The 20,478-nt window shown below is 39.1% G+C and overlaps 1 protein-coding gene across 5 annotated transcripts in view; it reads right to left on the bottom strand.

Moving 5' to 3' along the window:
- Positions 1–20,478, bottom strand: part of il16 (interleukin 16) — a 115,518-nt gene that overhangs the window by 13,625 nt on the left and 81,415 nt on the right. For 2 of the 5 annotated variants that reach the window (XR_015495058.1, XM_087260154.1), the window contains exons 16-19: positions 17,997–18,093; positions 15,052–16,381; positions 10,837–11,023; positions 4,214–4,315 (exon numbers count right to left, since the gene is read on the bottom strand). Coding sequence is in view for 2 of the 5 variants with exons in the window: in XM_087260154.1 (XP_087116280.1) it covers positions 4,214–4,315; positions 10,837–11,023; positions 15,052–16,381; positions 17,997–18,093 (1,716 nt within the window). In the remaining 3 variants the exon portion in view is untranslated. Of the gene's footprint in view, positions 1–2,462; positions 2,561–3,873; positions 4,316–10,836; positions 11,024–15,051; positions 16,382–17,996; positions 18,144–18,358; positions 18,416–20,478 lie in introns of those variants that run through there. The other 3 variants (XM_087260153.1, XR_015495059.1, XR_015495060.1) reach the window with 3 other exon arrangements.

Genomic DNA, 20,478 nt, shown 5'->3' with positions numbered 1-20,478 from the left:
GTTTTAACTATTAAACTCATTACTGCTTCCACCTACCAGCTCATCACACACTCCACCTCATCACTATGTTGAGGCTAAATGGCTGATTTTCAGGAAGTAATGATTCAAGTGTATAACACAAATATAGTAAAAAAAACTATAAAGCAAATGTTGCTTAACACAATGTTTATTTTTATTATATTTGTATTATAAAATAGAATCATTACTGGGCACTACATTGTTACTTGCTGGAGGACAAAAGATACCCTTTTCTGCCTTATACGATGACACGTACCTGCAGCCTGACCCAGAGGAAATCTCAGTGACCCAAGCAGACAAAACAGATGGAAGAGTGCTAAAAAAATATAATTAGTCAAAAAAACTATGTTTAATCAAATAGTTTGATCTGTTGATTTCTTCATTTCCTGAAATAAAATGAATGATTTCGTACACTGCTTTATACACACACCTTTCAACGTGTAACATATTTTTCATATACATTTCTCACCTTGATGCTCATTTCTGGTGATGCTCATGTGACTTTATCTTTGAAGATGGACCTTATACCGCTACTTTAGAATTTAAATATGCAGATAAAAGATTTTGTGATCCAAGAGTAATATTCAAATATGGAAAAGTGCAGAAAATTCTTACACTGCTTGTAAGTTGAGGCAGAAGGAACTTCGTCTGCATGCAAAATAAAAAGAACCTAAAGCTATCAGACAACAATCACTTACAACAGTGACAGAGTGTGTGGTTTAAGTCAAAAACTCAACCACTGAAAAGCCTTTATTATAGGACACAGCAGTTAGACAGGCCTCTTTCTATAAGCTGCATGTCAGAAAGAATATTCTAGAGTGTTAAATAAAGAGCTCCAGTAATTAAATATTACCTTTTATGATAATGTTTCTGTGTTTAATGACTTTGGACAGAGTTCTAGCTCCAGAAAGATTACAATTTCTATAAGCTTTATTAGTCAATACACATATTGGCCTTAAGAAATTAATGGCAAGAAAAATAAATGCATGAATGGATACACAACATACTCAAAAAGGATGTTAAAGAGTAGTTTAATTTATCATTACAATAAAATGGAGGGTGGCATGTGTAATTTAATGAACTAAAAAAATTTCTAATTATTAATTTTTTATTTTCTTATCTATTTCTTATTCTATATTTCTTTCCTTCGTTGAAGCAGATGTGTAATCTCTGTGTTAAAAACCTCTAGCTCTGCCTCTGTAAAGTGCGTTACCCTTTTTTCCTCACCGTGACTTTCTATGGTGACTCGTGAATTCGGCGATCTACTGAAAATGCCTTCAGGTGTGTGCCGTGCACGCGCATTAACCCGCGGTTATCTTCAGGAGGTTGATTTAACTAACTCTTGTCACCTGTTTTGGAACCAACATACTCGCGGTAAGCAGGTTTTGGGTAAATCAACCGAGAGTTTAGGTTTTAGCAGATGGTAAGTTAACCCAGCTTTCTGGAATACCCCCCTGATCTTGTTCCTGTATCTCGTTAAAGTCTAGTTCGAGTTAATCTGTCTTAGTTTCTTGTTTTGTTTGTTTGTTTGCTATTTTGTTACTTTGGATTTTTATATTTTTTGTCACTTTCTCTGCACTATACATCATTAAAACTGCACTTGGATTCTACACCAGTTTTTGTTCCTGTTTTGATCACTCTAACGTGACATTGTTTTTCTGATTGTCTACAAAACAAACCATCATTATACAATGACTTGCTTAATTAACCTAGTTAAGCCTTTAAATGTCACTTTCAGGTGTATAGAAATGTCTTGGAAAAATATCTAGTCAAATATTATTTACTGTCATGGCAAAGATTAAATAAATCAGTTATTAGAAATGAGTTATTAAAACTTATGTTTAGAAATGTGTTGAAAAGAAAAGTTCCTTGTTAAACAGAAATTGGGGAACAAATATAGAGGGAGGCTAATATTCAGGCCGGGCTAATATTTCTGGCTTCAACTGTATATTAGACTGTAAAATATTTCTTGCTTGCATTAACTGAAAACATTTTGTATTCACAGGTAAAGTGAAGCACTTGAAGTTTGCATCTGTCCTGTAAGATACACTTCTGTTTAAATCACGGGGTCAATATAAGGCTTTGAAAAATGTTTTTGAAACGAGTCTTTTATACTCATGGAGGTAGAATTTATTTGATTAAAAACACAGTAAAATACAAGTAATACAGTAATAAGGTTTTTCTATTTTAATATAAAAAATATATATATTTTATTGCTGTGATGCAAAGCTGCATTTTTAGTATCATTTCATTTGTCCGATTTTTTAAATTAAATTCTCAAGAAACATTTTTATTTTATCATTATTATGATTTTAGATAGTCATAAGATCTTTTTCTTTATAAGTTTTTATCTTTCAGATAATATATTTAAAATATAATTTTTGAAACATATTTTGCTATTTTCTATGTTTTTTATTAGAATTTTTTTTAATTTATTTATTTTTTAAGTTTGGGCGAAGCAGTGGCGCAGTAGGTAGTGCTGTCGCCTCACAGCAAGAAGGTCGCTAGGTCGCTGGTTCAAGCCTTGGCTCAGTTGGTGTTTCTGTGTGGAGTTTGCATGTTCTCCCTGCGTTTGCGTGGGTTTCCTCTGGGTGCTCCGGTTTCCCCCACAGTCCAAAGACATGCGGTACAGGTGAATTGGGTAGGCAAAATTGACCGTATGAGTGTGTGTGTGTGGATGTTTCCCAGAGATAGTTGCGGCTGGAAGGGCATCCGCTGCCTAAACACTTCCTGGATCAGTTTTCCGGTTCATTCCGCTGTGGTGACCCCAGATTAATAAAGGGATTAAGCCAAAAAGAAAATGAAGTAATACGTTTTTTAATGGTAACACTATATTTCAAATATAGATTTTTAAAAATGTTTTCATTCATCTAGATGTTCTGCACTAATTTTTATTAGAATTTTTAATAATTTTTTTATTATTTATATTTTAACTTCATAAAATGACATCTTTTTTTCAGGTTAACAATATACACACACACACACACGCACATACACACACACATATATATATATATATATATATATATAAATTTTTTTTTTTTTTTTAAATGTTTTTGTAAGATGTTTTTTCTATTTTCTATTTGATTTTTTCTAAAGTCATAATATAAAGTTTTTTTCAGGGTAACATAAATTTAAATATGTTTTAATTCTTGTAAGATGTTTTTCTATTTTCTATCTATTTTTTTTATCTAGATTGTCATCTAGATGTTCTGCTTGATAATATTTTATTTGATTCTTAAGAAACTATTTTTTATTTGAAATTTTTATTATTTATTAATGTTTAATAGATTCTATTAAATATCAGAATGTAATTAAAATAAAAAAACACACTGACCCCAAAGTTATGATCAATAAGAGTGTTTTAATCCACCCAAAAAAGAGAATATACATCATAATTGAATCATCCTTATGTAATTTTGACCCAATATATCAGTATTTTGCGTTAGTTTCTTCTTATTTAATATTTTGAAATAAGTCGTCATTCAAAAATGTTAATAATTTTCTGTTATGAGTTTGTAAGGATCAGAACAGCATAGTCATTGTGCACTTATAATAGTCCTTTCTGTCATTCATTCATTTATTTAGTCCCTTTACTCATCGAGGTCACCACAGCAGAACGAATCGTCAACTGTTTCAGCATAGGTTTTAGCCGTGCCTTTTCAGCCGCAACCCAGAACTGGCAAACACCCATACACTCTCATTTACACACATACACTACGGTCAATTTAGCTTGCCCAATTCACCTATAGTGCATGTTTTTGAACTGTGGGGGAAACCGAAGCACCCGGAGGAATATCACGCCAACAATGGGAGAACATGCAAACTCCACACAGAAATGCCAACTGGCCTAGCTGTGACTTGAACCAGCAAACATCTTGCTGTGAAGCGACAGTGCTAACCATTAAGCCACCATGCCACCACATTGCAAAATCCATGTGCAAAGTTGCTTGAGAAATATGACACCTATGGCAGAAGGTTGATTATCATCGCTGACGTCAAGTCTGCCCCAAATGCTCATTCCTTAATAATGAATGAGATTTGAAGCATGCTTTCAACCTAAGCACAATCATATTTTGAGTTTCCATATGTCAGAAAGACATGAGGTTATGCAAATGACGATAAAACGTTAAGAGGCTGTCTCCTGTTGAAAGGTAAAGACTGTGGTTTATGGAGATATAGAGACGTCACTCACTGTAGTTGCTTTGTTCTCCAGATCAATACCACCGGCGATGCTGAAACCCAAGCCAGCTCCTTCTTCTTTATGTAGAATCACGACGTGGATGTCTTCCAGTTGCTAATGGACATTAAGAAACCAAAATCAGCTTTGTTTATAGAGTATCAGCGCTTCTAAAAACCTCTTTGTACTGCGAGAAGAATCTGAGTACTCTAAATCATTTAGCACAGCAGTTATTCTAGAACAATCTGCATGGGTTTATCGCTTTTGTAAGAACAGCTGCCTGATTGATGACTTCCAGACGGGCTGGATAATGTTCCCGCTCTATTGCATCATGCCGTTTTCGAGAGAAATAGCTTCCCTGAGTTGGAATAGCATAGTATGTCATTCATAATTATTTAAAAAAGTCTTAAAGGATGACATTTGTCTGAGCATGATTGTTTAGAAACATGATGATAGACATTTTGGTCACTTTATTTTAAGGTACAATTCTCACTATTAACCAAGCGGCAACCTCCTGCTCTCCTTCAGGAAGCCAATACGGAAGTAACTAAAACTGCAATTCATCCGAAATTCCGCTAGTCGTGGCCGCTCCTGGCTCGAAAATAGAGCAAATTTCAATTGAGCCCAGTGTTAGAATGGCCAACTTTACAGCAGAAAAAAAGGTGTTTACAGCCTGGTGCAAAAAAAGATTTTGGTTAATACAGCTAATATTAGCCTTCATGACAACTGTGAGGGGGGTGAATTTTTTTATAACTCATCCGTTTCCTTTATATTAAGTTATATTAAGCCTGCATAATTAAGGGAGTGGCCACTTGAGTGACAGCTAGGTCTCTTTGGTCGCCGTCACGTCACCTCAGCTGAATCCTGCAGATTAGCCACTGAACTTGGCATATTTATCGTATTTCTGTGCTGTTTTATGTGGCTTTACACAGTCAACTGCCTTTTGGACTTGTTTCCTACAATTATTAGATGGCATGGCATGCTGAGTGCACTTAATTGTGCTCACAAACCGTTCACATGGCCTCCGTTTCCCATGTGAGTAAAGTTATATACTTATTTACCATCTCTATACATGTATTTGTTTTAATTAAGATCATTTATCGTTTCTATTTATATTTAGAGCTGTAATGCACTTCAGAATCTGACGGATTGATCAGCTGTAGGCTCTAGAACAGTCATCTGAAGTGTTGTCATACTGTGTTATGCTGGATTTCATCAATAGTCTTACATTAACTAACACAGACTATATCTGAAGTGTTTGAAAGTAATTCACGTTTTCCTCCTGTTTAAAAACGTCACAAGAACAATGTTTAGTGGCTCAATGTGTTACAGCAGTGTTTTTAAAAGTCTAAACACTTCATTGATTTAGTGTACAACCAAGCACAAGTGGACAGAAAACAAACGTGTCACAGGTGATAAAGTATTAAGCGTTCTCCCAAAGTAAAGTGTGTCTGAACCAGGTCCAAGCTAAATGCCAGCAGGTGTCTGTTGCTCCGCCCACTCTCCGCCTCTTTGCCCTTGTTTGGTATCCCGCCGTGGGTGTGATGACGCGCGAACAAAATGGCGACGGTTGGCCGCGCCTACTTGTGGCTTCTTTTGCACTCTTCAGAAACCTACGGGTGATGTCACGGATACTACGTCCATATATTTTACAGTCCATGCTATTAACAAACCCTTTACTAAAGCTTTTAGCTAAATAAACTACTCATTTATTTATGCTTATTAATAGTTTTTAAGGTAGTAGTTGGGTTTTGGTATTGGGATGTATAATAAGACCACACTTAATGAGTACTAAAAAATAGCTTATTAAACATCTTATTATTAGGCAGTTAATAAGCAAGTAGTTAATAGCAGAAATTGGTACTTAAACTAAAGTGTAATCAAATGTTTTGGTCATTTCTTGCTTATGGTTGTCATTAGGGTTGGGTCCATCACTGTTGGCCGATAGACATCATGATGCTGAGACGGCATCGCAATCCTCCACCCTGCCCCCTTTCGCAGCAGCAATTGTACACGATTAGGCCATGTTTACACTAATACAGCTTAGTTTTCAAAAGGCATTTTAAAATGAAAATGATCCACATCCCCATCTAGCGTTTCTGAAAAGAACTCCGTCCACACTGTACCGCTGAAAACGCACATCACATGACTTGACACACACTCTGCCATGCGCTGCAGCATATGCGCACGTCTGAGCTCCACCAGTCAGCGGGTGCTTTGAGCACAAAACCCCAGAGAGCAGGTCGGACAGTTTATCAAGGATGTACCACTTGATCGTGTCTCACTATAGTTGTTAAAGGTGATATTTCATTAATCTTGTCTCTATCTAACGACTCTTCAGTCTTTTGAATCTATCAGGTAACGCGTCACAGAGTCAGTACTTCAGTCGTTCACACTTGTGCTTAGTAACATTAGCGAAAACCTCAGATACTGTTGGTTGGTTGCCGTTGGTTTTGCACCTTTTTTTTACCAACCAAGTTTGTTGATGCCATGGATAACTCTGCCTGTTCATGCCTCGTGGAAAAAAAAAAGTGATTGACAGGTGGTAATTTGTGTATAAATTATCTTTATTTATTTATGATTTGGTTATGGGGAAAACAAAGACCATGCGGGTCAGGTAGTTGCAAATAATTAATTTGTTATGAATAAATTAACTATTCATAAATGATTCATTTACAGCCACCTACAACAACGATGCCATTGTCCATCGCAGTGTTTCACATTAGACCTCGCATTTGGTCGAAAATTGGTCGACATCACCCAACCATAGTTGTCATCAGTTTTTATTTTAAGGTGTTTTTCGGCACTCATACTCAAGCAATTTTCAACAGCAATGAGCAGAATGAATATCACAAATATCACGTTATCAAAATCACTCTCTGACAGTAGATTGCCACAGCCATATCACCCTGCAGCCCAAGACCGGTTTCTCACTGAAGCTAAGCAGGGCTGAGCCTGGTTAGTACCTGGATGGGAGACCACTAGGGAACACTAGGTTGCTGTTGGAAGTGGTGTTAGTGAGGCCAGCAGGGGGCGCTCAACCTGTGGTCTTTGTGAGTCCTAATGCCCCAGTAAAAGTGAAGGGGACACTACACTGTCAGTGGGCGCCGTCTTTCGGATGAGACGTTAAACCGAGGTCCTAACTCTCTGTGGTCATTACAAATCCCATGGCACTTCTCGTGAAAGAGCAGGGGTGTCCTGGCCAAAGTCCCTCTATCGGCCCATACAATCATGGCCTCCCAATCATCCCCTTCCACCGAATTGGCTCTATCACTGTCTCTCCACTCCACCAATAGCTGGTGTGTGGTGAGCGCACTGGCGCCGTTGTCCTGTGGCTGCCTCCTGATTGTCAAGCGCTTTGGGTGTATGGCCATAGACAATAAATGCGCTATATAAATACACATTACATTACATTACATAGATAGCGCTTAATGGAAAAACAGAAATACCTTGACACATTCAGACTCTAGAATACACAAGACATTTCACTTGTATAGCTTTGAATGGGGAAAAATGTAACTGTCAATATGCCAAATGAAGCCCCGCCAACTAGTACAGAAGGCAATCAGCAATCGCTATAGACTGAAGATTCTCCGGGGGAGAGGCTCAGACCACACATGAGTTTCTGCAGATTTTTGTGATTCGAATGTTTGGAAATGAAACTAATTTTAGAGAATTTGATGTTTCCCCATTCAGACAGAATGCCAGAGCATACTGCCTGAGAAACGTTGCAAAGATGGCCGTCGATTGAATTGACTTGCCTTAAAAGGACTTTGGTACACTTTATAAATTCGCTCCTTGCACAGAAGGAGAGGTACAGTGTTTACATGCCTGTTAAAATCATTAACATGGTGTTTGCTAGCTGGCAAACAATCTCCCTTCTTGTCGACGTTTTGTAGTTTTTGTTGCATTTATTATACGACTCATTGTATTGCATACATCTTGTCTTAGTACATCATCGTCATTAGGAATGTGTGCTCGTCTAGACTGTTTTGTGCTTGTTTTTGTTTACTATACAATATCAGCTCCAGGCCAGTGAACTAAAGAGTCAGTGAACTAAAATGGTTGACCCGTTTTAATGAAGCACGTTTGGCGCCCCTTTGTTTAGTCACAGTGTTAAACGGCGATAAATGCGAGCAACAGTCTTCCAGGTCAAATTAACTGTGAAACTGTAAACTTTAGGTCATTTCAATTTACATCAATTAAACTGACTTATAGGTGTGCAGTATGCAGGTTGCAGTATGCAACCTAATGGCTGAACTATGTATTACAGTACATATTCGAAATATTAGATTAGAAAAGTAGAAATACTTATTAATCATTTGCGCCATTTGGATGTCGATAACAAATTAACTGTAACTTAACATCAATTAAACGGACATAAAGGTGTGCAGTATGTTAGCTTGAACTATGTATTGCAGTACAAATTCAAAATTTTAGATTAGGATATTAAATAGGGATTTATTTCACCTGGCCCCTTCTCCAAAGACTTGACACAAATGCAGGTTGCCAGACTGACAACATCAACAGAAGCGAGCATGCAACGATGATCGTACCTGATGCTGCGTTCCCACTAGACACGGATGAAGTGTAAAGTGCGAGTATTTACATCTTAAATCAATGCAAACACGCGAATAGACATTCTGTGCTGCGATTTGTGTGAATGATGCAATGCAATACATGCAATGAGTTGTAAAATCTGTAATTCAGTGGACATTCGCGCCGCATTAACCAATCATTAACTTGCCAAGGGAGTGATTATGACAAAGTGCCTGTTGTTGGTATCCTGAGGGAAAATCCTCTTGCCAACACCGGACAAGAGTTTATCAAACTGGGCTCAGCTATTTCTGGGTGCACCTGTGAAAAGATCTAGCGGACTCAGACACAGCACCGAACAAATCTACGCTGTTTATCAGCCTTCCTAAAGCACATAATGCACAGCTACTATCTCAAATAAATCTATGTTAGCCATTTAGCAACGCCGGACAGACAGAAGTGAATTTGATGCGGAAATGAAGCGAGTAAACTCAACAAAAGGCAATGCAAGTTTATTTATATAGCACAATTCATACACAGTGGTAATTCAAAATGTTCACGCGCCTATTTACGCGTGCCGTGTCTGGTGTACACACAGAATTACACTGTAATCTGCTTAGCTAATGTTTAAGTTTAATAAATTTGTATTGTTTGCTAATTAACCCACCTCAAAGATTTTTACCATTTTGAATTTGTGCTATTGAAGCAGCCTTCATGTCTAAAATGAAATGCACTTCATTTTCTACCAAGGAGTTCTTGGGTGGCTAAATGTAATTGGGTAAACTTGAAGTGGGTGGAGTTACACAGACCAAAACAAAGACAGACTAGCCATGTGGTTTTCAGATAAATAAGTATGCTCGGCATGTTTTTATATCTGCAAGCATATTATGTTATTTGTATGCTTTAGAAGAGTCAAAAACGTACACACAGCCCCATTAATGCATCTGTCAGCACCAAAAAAATAAAGTTAAAACCTGATTATATTATTAAAATAAGCTAAAGTAACATAAAAAAACATGTTAAAAGATGTTGATCATATAATACTTGACAGTGTTCAGAATATTGATGATGACTGCGCTTCATCAAATATGTTATGTATTTATGCAAGCTTGCATAAGTACAGTTCAGGTACACAGATTTTGCAATGATGGAATTGCCATGTAACCTATGATGTCAACCTCATCGCTGATATTCATTATTCACAAATCTTCTCAAATGGCCTTATGGGATAGTAAAGTGTTCGTCAGATGCACACTTCAAAATCCCTGTGGAAATAGCGGATAATCTGTCAAACCACAGGACCATTTAAAATAAACTACAGTGAAGCTTCTTTGATTCAAGGGATTGGGTCCATAATCCAGCCCTGCCAACTGTGCTAAAGAGGAGTGATTAGCTGAAGTAGTATTGTGAATTTATTTATGTAGCTAATAGAAGAAAAAAAAAACAGCCACACTCTTATGAAATGTCTGAAGAAAAAAAAACGTCTTGTTTTTCCGCATTTCACTTTCACAACACAAACGGACATTGTGCAAGGGCATGTGAAACAGTTTCTCACTAACCTGAAGGAATACAGACAGTATTGTTTGTTTGCAAACATAAATATCAATAAGGGAATTGGTCATAAATGCAAAACAGGGTAAAGTCTATAGGGATACAGTTTGGATACTTGAACATGACAATATGCAACAATAATGACTGTTTTTACATTACTGTGAGGGATAGGTTTAGGGCTAGGGTAGGTGTAGACGTTAATAAAACAAAATGTAATAGGCCATTTAATAAACAATTCTCATTAACTGACCATCTGGAGTTGTATCCTTCTAGAAACATCTGCAAAAAGGCAGCAAACAGCACCCTTTGCAACACTTCCTTGGTCAGGAAGTCACACTATTGACCAAGAGTTGCATATTTTATTATGTCTAAACCAACTCTCTAAACAAGTGAGCTTCACCAACTGTTTCTTCATAGCGAACCGATTGTTCCTCTGTCAAACCTCTCATACGTATTCAGGTTTGCAGAGCAGGAAGTGGAAGTAATCACCGACAGACAATAGCCGACGGCACTTACCGGCCTTATGATTATCAAACCAGAGCTAAACCCACCCTTAGCGTGTCTTCATCCAGGTCCTTCACTTCCTGAATCATCCGCTGGATCTCCGGTTGCGGAAGGACAGAGAGCATGGATTGGGCACAGGCGGCTGAGGCTGAAGTGAGGGCTTGTTCAGGTTTCCAGTCGTCCGTCTTGCACTCCTCTCCTCTCTCAATGGTACGCTCTCTCAATTCAGCCAAGCTGTGGACCAGATATAAATGAACTTGTTTTAAAGTGCCTGATTTGGGGGAGTTAACCCTGCTGCTCTTGGAGGACTAATATCCTTTAGAGTTTAGCTAACCATAACACCTCAACCAATGAATTAAGACAATCAGGATTACTTGAAATTATATGTTGGACCAGGAGCAAGGATGGTCACCCTTGATTTGAAGCAAAAGTGGAAATCCAATTTCCTCTAAGACAGGGGTGCCCAAACTTGGTCCTGGAGGGCTGGTGTTCTGCAGATTTTAGCTCTGAACACACCTTCATGGATGTTTCTAGAAAGCCCAGTAAGAGCTTGATTAGCTAGCCCAGGTGTGTTTAATTAGGGTTGGAACTAAACTTTGCAGGACATCGACCCTCCAGGACGTTTGGGCACCCCTGCTATAGGACCACAGCTCATATCCTAAATCAGGTGTCACCAAACTTGGTTGGTGTCTTGCAAAACTTAGCTTCAATTTGCCTCAACTCACCTGCATGGAAGTTTCTAGAAAGCCTAGTAAGAGCTTAATTAACCTGATCAGGTGTGTCTAATTGAAGTTGGAACTACACTTTGCAGGACACTGGCCCTCCAGGATCAAGTTTGTGCAGTCCTGCTATAAGACCACAGCTTATATCCTAAATTAGGGGTCACCAAACTTAATTTAGTGTCCTGCAGAGTTTAGTTGCAACTTGCCTTAACATACCCGGATGGATGTTTCTAGAAAGCCTAGTAAGAGCTTGATTAGCGAGCCCAGGTGTGTATAATTAGGGTTGAAATAATGCTGCGGTCACTTTAGAGTTTGAGCATGTGATATTCTGTTGTGCGGCGCTCCGAAAATGGGCGGGATTAAACAAGCTTATTAGACATTTTTAAAAGCGAGCGATTGCTCCATGTTTTAAATCTCTGTCCAGTAGGGATGGGAAGATTAATCGATATGTATCGATACGCGGTCATGCGCGTGCACGATGCGAGTGCATCGGTTGAGCAGCAGAGGATGAATGAAATTTTGGAAGCAAATCGAGTTGCATCAGTTTTTGCGAGATGCATTGGTTTTTCCAAGATACAGCTTATATTTTTAATATAGAATGTATTTTTTATTTATTAACAAGTGTTGTCAACCTGTTTTTGGCGCATAATTTAATCGACCTACATAAAGTAAGCCTAACGGATTTGCGGATGTGTACACTTACACTACAACTGTATCAGATGTGCGGATGAAGCGAGTGGAGCGCCCTCAGAAAGCGCGAGAAGCAAAACAAACATTTTATTCCCCACTGAGTTTTAAATCTAAAGTATGGCAACATTATGGATTTAAGGATGGACGACATGACATGACAGATGCAATTTGCAAAAGTGTGCCGCGCATCTGTAAAATACGCGGGCAGTACGACTAATCTGAAATCTCACTTGAAGCGGCGCCACGGTGTTGTTGTGAAAGCTCCATCTTCCAGTGGACCTCTATTCTGCCGCCCTATGCGCGGATATAACTGAGGACGCGCCGGTGTCACGGACCTCTATTCTGCCACCCTATGCGCGGATATAACTGAGGACAAGCGGGCGCTGATGGAGGTGTCGCGGACATAACTGAGGATGCGGGTGGTAAGGGGGGGTGTTGCGGACGCCGCCCTCTCTATACTTCCGCCCTAGGCGGCCACCTAGGTCGCCTCTATGGACGTGCCGGCCCTGTTCATCTGCAAAGATATTCAGCCTAGTGTCACGGAGAACGAAGGTTTTGAACACCTCCTTCTGTTAATTTTTATTTAATTATTATAATAATAATAATATTAATAATAATAATGATAAAAATAATGGGTGTCACGGTGGCACAGTGGGTAGTTTGACCACCTCACAGCAAGAAGATTGCTGGTTTGTTATATTTTTATTAGCCTGTTGTTTACAGTGACAGTGATGTTTCAAAGCAGCATAACACTGCTAGTTCACGACCTTAAGTTTTGAATATTCAGTGGCAAAATATATCTTTGTAAAACTTGTTTTCATAGTTGAAAAGTTAAATCACAATTCTTGTTGTAAGAGTGCAAAAATATATATTTTAATATATATTGCACTTATACATTCTGTTTATCTTGAAAATACTTAAATAATATGTGCTATATGTTCTAAAATGGCCCTCTACTGTAAACTGACACTCTGGCTCTGAGAGAAAAGCCAGTTTGTAAAAAAAAGTCTTGGTTTTACTTGGTTAATAAATAATGAAACTCATTCAATGGCACAACATCCTCTTTCACATAATCTCATAAACTTGATCTAATTAGTTAGTGCTGAATTATCGCATTGTATCGTGATATGGGTGTGAATCGTATCGTGTTGCATCGCAAAATGTCACAAATGTATCGCTATTATATCGGATCGTATTCTTTGTATCGAGATGCGTATCGGATCGGCATTATAGCTTAGATGCCCAACCCTACTGTCCAGAGATGTCATGTTTTGATCCTCGATTGGTCTCTCGCAGTCGAGTGATGCGATTTCGCAGGTTAGAGTTCACCAAGCTTGAACTTTGCACCAAAGCAACCTGTGAAACTCGACGCATGACCCTGCGTTTCCGGTTTGACGCATCTGTGTGCGCATGAATGGAAGTCTATGGGAGAAAAAGCCCAGTGTGACCGCAGCTTTAAACTTTGCAGGACACTGACCCTCCAGGACTAAGTCTGGGCACCCCTGCTATAAGACCACAGCTCATATCCTAAATTAGGAGTCACCAAACTTGATCGGTGTCCTGCAGTTTAGCTCCCACTTACCTCAACACACTTACCTGGAAGTTTCAAGTATATATCTAGTAAGATCTTTATAAGATTTGTTAAGTTGTGTTTGATAAGGGGTGAAGCTAAACTCTGCTACATTTTGGCCCTCCAGGACAGAGGACTCCTGTCTTAAGCCTATCAAGGCATTCAGACTCAATTGTAGGCAAGTTTGTAAGTTAAAAGAGCAAAAATGTGGCCCTTCGGGAGTAGAATTTGACAGAGTATTTGCTGTGTTTTAAAGTCAACTTAAGAGAGGTAGGCAACTCCAGTTCTGGAGACACTATCCCACTATGCTTCAGAGTTTAGCTCCATATCTAATTAAACACACCTGCCTAAAAAGGGCGCAGCAATCCTACAGACAACAGGTTTGTCCGAATTTGCATACTTCCCCTTCTATGTAGTGTGTGCAAAACAGTATGTGAGCCAAGTAGTATGTCTGAATTCATAGTATTAAAAAAACTGGAGATGAAAATATCTAGAAGACCCACTACGTATGGTAGGGTTCTGAAATACTCTTCTAGTGGACATTTTACTATCCCATGCAGCTGATGCACATATGTTGTGTGGTAATGACAACAAGCTTGATGTCTTACATTAGAATAAGAGATTACTGTAAAACAAAATCCAATCATTGTCCCTAATGCACTGAAAACGTCAATAAGTTTGAGTAATAAATGAAATTAAATATATCTGATCCAATGTATGCCACAAGCTACTGAAAATAGGCAACCACCCCCCCAACACACTGATCTATATAACTAGGAAGTATCTGGTTTTAGATGCATCAATAGATTAGTTGATTGAGTGCATTTGATTTCTGTTAAAGCTAAATATGCAGGCATTGGTCACCCTCCATGTTCTTTAAATTGCAAGTTAATTTTATGTCTTGCACGTTGCAACCATTTTGCTAACCACGTTTCTCTACAGACTTCAAGTCACACATGCATGACGGGAAAGGGTTGTTTTTTTCGTAAAGTGACAAGAACAAGATATTTACAAAACATTAGCATGAAAGGGTTTGCTGTTTGTGAGTAACTCAAGCATGCAGCATTTCCTCTCGTTTCATTTAAAACAGACTCCCAAAGGATTCAAAGCTTTAACGTACAGCCAGTTCTCAACATGAAAGACGCCTACATTGTTGGCTCCAGTCCCTGTAAGTGATCTTATCCTGTACTATCAGCCAAAACTACGCAATTACGACCCAAACGCTTTCATCTTCAAGGGCATCACTTTCAGAGATAATCTACTTAAGATAAGATGCATACCTGACAGAGAAACCCTTCTCGTTGTTTTCCAGAGCTGTCGAAGCATGGGGGTTTTCAGCAGCAGAGTCTTCCTCGATTGGGTTATGAAGAGGGGATCCTGGTGGGGCACTCCAAGGGTTCCCTAACCGAATACAAGGGGACTGTGGCAGGGACTGCATGGATCGCATGAGCGCACTGGACACTTGGTTGCTGAAGGACAAGATGATCCCCAGGCTCTCCCCTTCTAAGCCGCTTGAGATGGGGCCATCTGAAGAGGGACTGAGGGGTAAACTCCTGGTCCTCAAGCTCACAGCATGAGTCCCAGCATCTTCTGCTTTTTCTCCAGGGGCTTCTTTTGAGCTGCTTGATCTTCTTGGGACATGGGTTACAGAGGGCAAATCCTTTTCAGAAGAAACTGGTTCTTGCTTAGTCTCCGCAGAAGTAACTGGTTCAGTCTCCACAGAAGACTTTGTAGAAGAAACCGTTTCTTGTTCAGTCTCCGAAGAAGAAACTGGTTTATGCTCAGTATCTACAGAAGACTTTGCAGAAGAAACGAGTTCTTGCTCAGTCTCCACAGCGGTTGTAATCTCTTCAGTAGGGTCAACAGTAGGTTCCTCAACAGGGATTGACTTACAGGTCTCTGAATCATGAGAGGTTGACTGTTTTTCTACCTCAGGAGGGCACTTTGTAATGAGGGAAGTTGGTCGGTCTTCTGGAGGCAGGGTGGTGGCTGAAATTGTTGGTGTAGATTGGCAGTAATCATTATTGCGCAAGTTGCTTGTGTTAACTCTGGTTCTGTCTGCATTGCTGTAGTCTGCAGACGAAGTTTTAGTCGTCTTCTCTGTTGGAGGAACAGATGCAGTTGGTGCCATTCGCCAGCTTGGCCTTTCAGATCCATCAGGACTTGAGAAAGTCTCAAACGAGCTGATCTTCTGCCTGATTGACAAATTGCCTCCCGATGAAGCAGCTCTCGAACTAATCCCAAAGGTCCTGCCAGTTTCGTGGCTCCTGTTATCCTGTTGATTCCTAAAAGCCTCTGTTATCAGTTTCCCAGACCTAATGCTCTTCATACTTTGACGTGCTCGTGCAGACTTTGGAGCCACCGGGGGCCCTTTTTTAACACTGGTAGCTTGCTCAGATTTGGACTCTGTGGTTTCAGAGGCTGTACCATTAACTCCACTATCACCATTATGGTCACTCATGGTTTTAGAGCAATATGACTGATTCTCAGGGCTGTCCGTCAGCTTTACCCAGGGGTCAAGTGGTTGATCTGTACTGACCTCCAAATGAGCTTGACGTCTCAGACCGACCCGCTTACTCGAACCACACACCTGAGATGAACACTCCGGATCTGTAACACAATAGAGTTTACATGCATTTCCCTTTTATGAAATTCTGAAAAGAGAAGTGAAAATTGAGAACTAACTCACATGCTGCCTTACACACAATATTTGCTTCAATAATTGCTCTAGTTTCATTCGGAAACAATAGAATTACAAAATTAGTTTGAAAAAGGAAACTAAGTGCTGCTTTTCTTTTATTAAATAGATAGTATAATAAAGAAATTATTTATTTTCGATTGTGTGGTTTTAAACCTTTGAGGTTTTTTGTTTCTGTTTAACGCAAAAGAAGATATTTCAAAGCAACGCTGCACTGGTAAACCCAAAAAGTTAAGGTGACTCAAACCATTTCAGGAAACCGATTGCAACAAACCATTTAAGTTCAAAAACGAATCCTAATGAGTACTGTGAACTTACTCCATTTGAGTAAACAAAGCAATTTGAGCACAGTAAAACCCAATAAATTAAGAGAACCTAAGAGTACTGTGAAGCCCAATAAGTTAAGGCAACTTAAACTGTTTGAGGAAACCGATTGCTACAAACCATTTGAGTTAAAAAAAAAAAAAAAAAAACAATCTATATGAGTACGGTGAACATACTCCAGTTAAGTTGAAGTAATGACCCAGGTAACAAAGAATTCTGGCCAAGATTTGGCATGAAGCTGGCACAGCAGGCATTCATCCGGCACTGGCATACAGCATGTGGGCCAAACAAGGCCCGGGTTTTACAGAAGTGGCACATAAGACTTGGGCCAGATGTCAAATGTAGTAACTGGCCAAGACATTAAAAATTGATTTGTGGGCTACATAAGTTTGGCCTGTCTCGACCCACTTTTAAAATACATTTACATTTTTTTTGAGTGAAGAAAAAAATATACCAATCGGGTCGCTACTAGAAAAAGTGTGACCATAAAGCGAAATGCTTCATGGGTTTATCAAATTCCTTGCAGTCGTGACACAGCAACTATTCTGGCCCAGTTATGGGTTATTAACTTGGCTAAGACTTGGCCCAGATATGGTCCATGTTTGCCATTGTATGGAAGCCAGACTTGGTCCAATCATGTACCGTAATTCACTGTGGAATGTGGGCCAAGCAAAAGCTGATTGTGTGGGCCAGATCTAATTAACTCATTACCTTCAAAGCTGAGTTTAAAACTCTTTTCAAATGAGTAGAGTTAACTTTCAGTAAGTTTTGAGTTAACTACACTCATTTCATTTGGTAAAGTTGACTGTTTGGTTTTAGTGTGGTTACTGGGGCCTGTCGACTTCCATGGTAGGAAAAGAAATTAAGATGATAGTCAATGGGTACCAGCTACTCACATTTTTCAAACATCTTCTTTTGTGTTCAACAAAAGAATGAAACTCACATTGGTTTTAAACAAATGACGGATGATTAAATTTCCATTTTCGGGTGATCTATCCATTTTAATCCTTACTGTCAGCATACTGCACTTTCTTATCAGCTAAATCAGGAAATGAGAACCCTCAACCTATATGTTTCTTGAACTTTTTCAGAATAATACACAGTAAACATCTAAATATAAGTTATGCAATCTACATGACACGCATTTCTCATTTCATCATTTGCATTTATACCCAGCAGTAGGTGTATTTCTGGATAACCTACCTTTATGCAGTCTGTCCCCTCTGTGTGTTGAGTCACTTTTAGGCTCAGAGATGCAGGCAGATGCTTTAGTTCCGAGTTCTGCGTGTTCAACCACTTCCTGTCACAAAAACAGGAAATCGTTGACTTGAGTTTGAGACTTACAAAGAACTAGAAACAAGAAAAAGGTGTAGAAAATTATCGTTTCATCATGCATCACTGTTGCAAACATACACAAGAGCCATGCCCCATGCCAAACACTCTGAATCACACATATCACAAAAAAGATGCACTACTCTGCAAATAAACCTTCAGTATGAAGTGCACACATAGTAATATGAAAAGAATACATGACAAAAACACACCCAGAAAGAGTTACTACGTACATTCTTAAACAGAAGCCTTGAGATCTTTCTCAAAGCCCTGTAAAGACTGCAGAAAAACTAGATGCATGTGGAGAGACAATAAAAAACAAAGCTGTGTGAGACAAAACAAGTTTGACCTATTTTATATTATGATACTTTAACAGGCCTGTAGCCAGCCTGGTGAAAAGGGGGGCTTTTTATCTTAAAAAGTGGACATTTTTGTCATTATTTTACCTATTTTCTATTTAATTATGACATTTTAAGCACCATTTTTAGCTGGATTAGATTGTCAGATGGTCATCAAAACTACACATTTTGATGTACCAAAAATATTTGCTAAAGAATAATAAATAAAACTAGAATTATACATTTCCTAAAGAAAATGTGAGTGGGGTTTGCGTGGCAATTCGATGGGGTACAATGCATTTTTATTGTTTGCTAGGGTGTTCTAAGGGGTTGCGAGGTGGTTGCTAGGGTATTCTGAGTGGTTGCTAAGGCGTTGCTAGGCAGTTGCTAGGGTGTCCTTAGTGGCTGCCAGGTGGTTGCTAAGGTTTTGCTGAGTGGTTGCTAAGGTGTTGCTAGGTGGTTGCCAGGGTGTTTCTGAGTGGTTGCTAAGGTGTTGCCAGGTGGTTGCTAGGGTGTTCTGAGTGGTTGCTAGGTGGTTGCCTGTTGCTAGGTGGTTGCCTGTTGCTAGGCGGTTGCTAGGGTGTCCTAAGTGGTTGCTAGGTGGTTGCTAAGGTGCTGCTAGGTGGTTGCTAGGGTATTCTGAGGGGTTGCTAAGGCATTGCTAAGCTGTTGCTGTGATGTCCTGAGTGGCCACTAGGCAGTAACTAAAGCATTACTAGTCCATTGCTAGGTGGTTGCTAGAAGGTTGCTTGGGTAATTTAGATGGTTGCTAGGCAGTTGCTAGGGTACCCTGGGTTGTTACTAGGCAAGCCTTAGATTCATGCTTGATCAATTGCTTATACTTAATTAGCATTTCTAGCAGGTTACAGCACTTAGCTAGTCAATATTAGCATGTAGCTAGTCACTGCTACCATGTGTAGCATATAGGAAGTTCGGTTTGCTAGCATGAGTCAAACGAGCCAATCCCCTAGTCTCTACGATGTTCTAATACAGAGATATAGCTGTTGATGAATGGTTACTAGGGTACTCTGTTTTGTTGCTATGGATGTGGTTACAGAGTGAAGTTGAGTGTGGTTGGTTGCTATGACACTGCTATGTAAAGATATGCATCTAGGCCTTTTTTTATAGATGTCTATGGAATCAATTTGGTGGCGTGGCTTGTGAGCTTCATTGTCATATTGAGATGCCAAAGCTGAAGTCACCCCGAAGCAACAGCCAACACAGGTTTCCACTTGGTCTTAAAGCCTATTTTAGATTTCACAAATTATAATAACATAGCAATCAAAATAGGTCAAATGAGCTCATGTATGGGACCAATTTTGGACCTTTGTCAATAAGGGGTGGGTCTTTCAAACCACCTGAACCTCCCCTGGCTACAGGCCTGTGTAAAATAGATCTATTTACTGTAGGTTAGATGCTATACATTATCATAAAGAAACAGATATTTGTACAAAGGATATTTTTGTGCGTTTGGATACACTTCTATGCACAGTATTTCATAAATATATGTCAATGACCCCATGGTGTGACATATATTCAGTGGAGTCTGACTCATTAGCTCTATACAATTCCCATTTAGAAATATATAAAGCTACACGGTTGCAATAACTGATAGCGAAACGTATATTTGACACATTTCTGTTTTGCACAGATCACAAAGAGACGTTGCTCAGGAAACTGCTTAACTTAAAACACAGTTTGCATGAAATAATAATGTTTCTAAAAGATTATATGATCTTTACACATTCTTACATTAAATAAAATGCTTTGTTAATAATATTATTTGTATTCCCCATCTAATCAGATGCAATAAAACAAAAGTCCACTGAAAAAAATTTAAAAAGCAAGAAATAAATGGCCGTCATCCCTTCCTCTGACATTACAGCAGCTCTATGTGCACACTGATGGTGCAAGATGCTGCAAAACTTGTGAAGAACGCAGTAAAGGGGTTGCACAAAAGCCAATCGCATCTCGACTTACGCAACTACCATTTATGGCCAATGCAAACATTTCCG

The sequence above is a fragment of the Danio rerio genome, chromosome 7, assembly GCF_052040795.2.
Source record: "Danio rerio strain M-AB ecotype USA chromosome 7, GRCz13ab, whole genome shotgun sequence".
NCBI classification, from domain to species: Eukaryota; Metazoa; Chordata; class Actinopteri; order Cypriniformes; family Danionidae; genus Danio; species Danio rerio.
The sequence above is the reverse complement of the archived record's forward strand: the minus strand, read 5'-3'. Positions and strand labels throughout refer to the sequence as shown.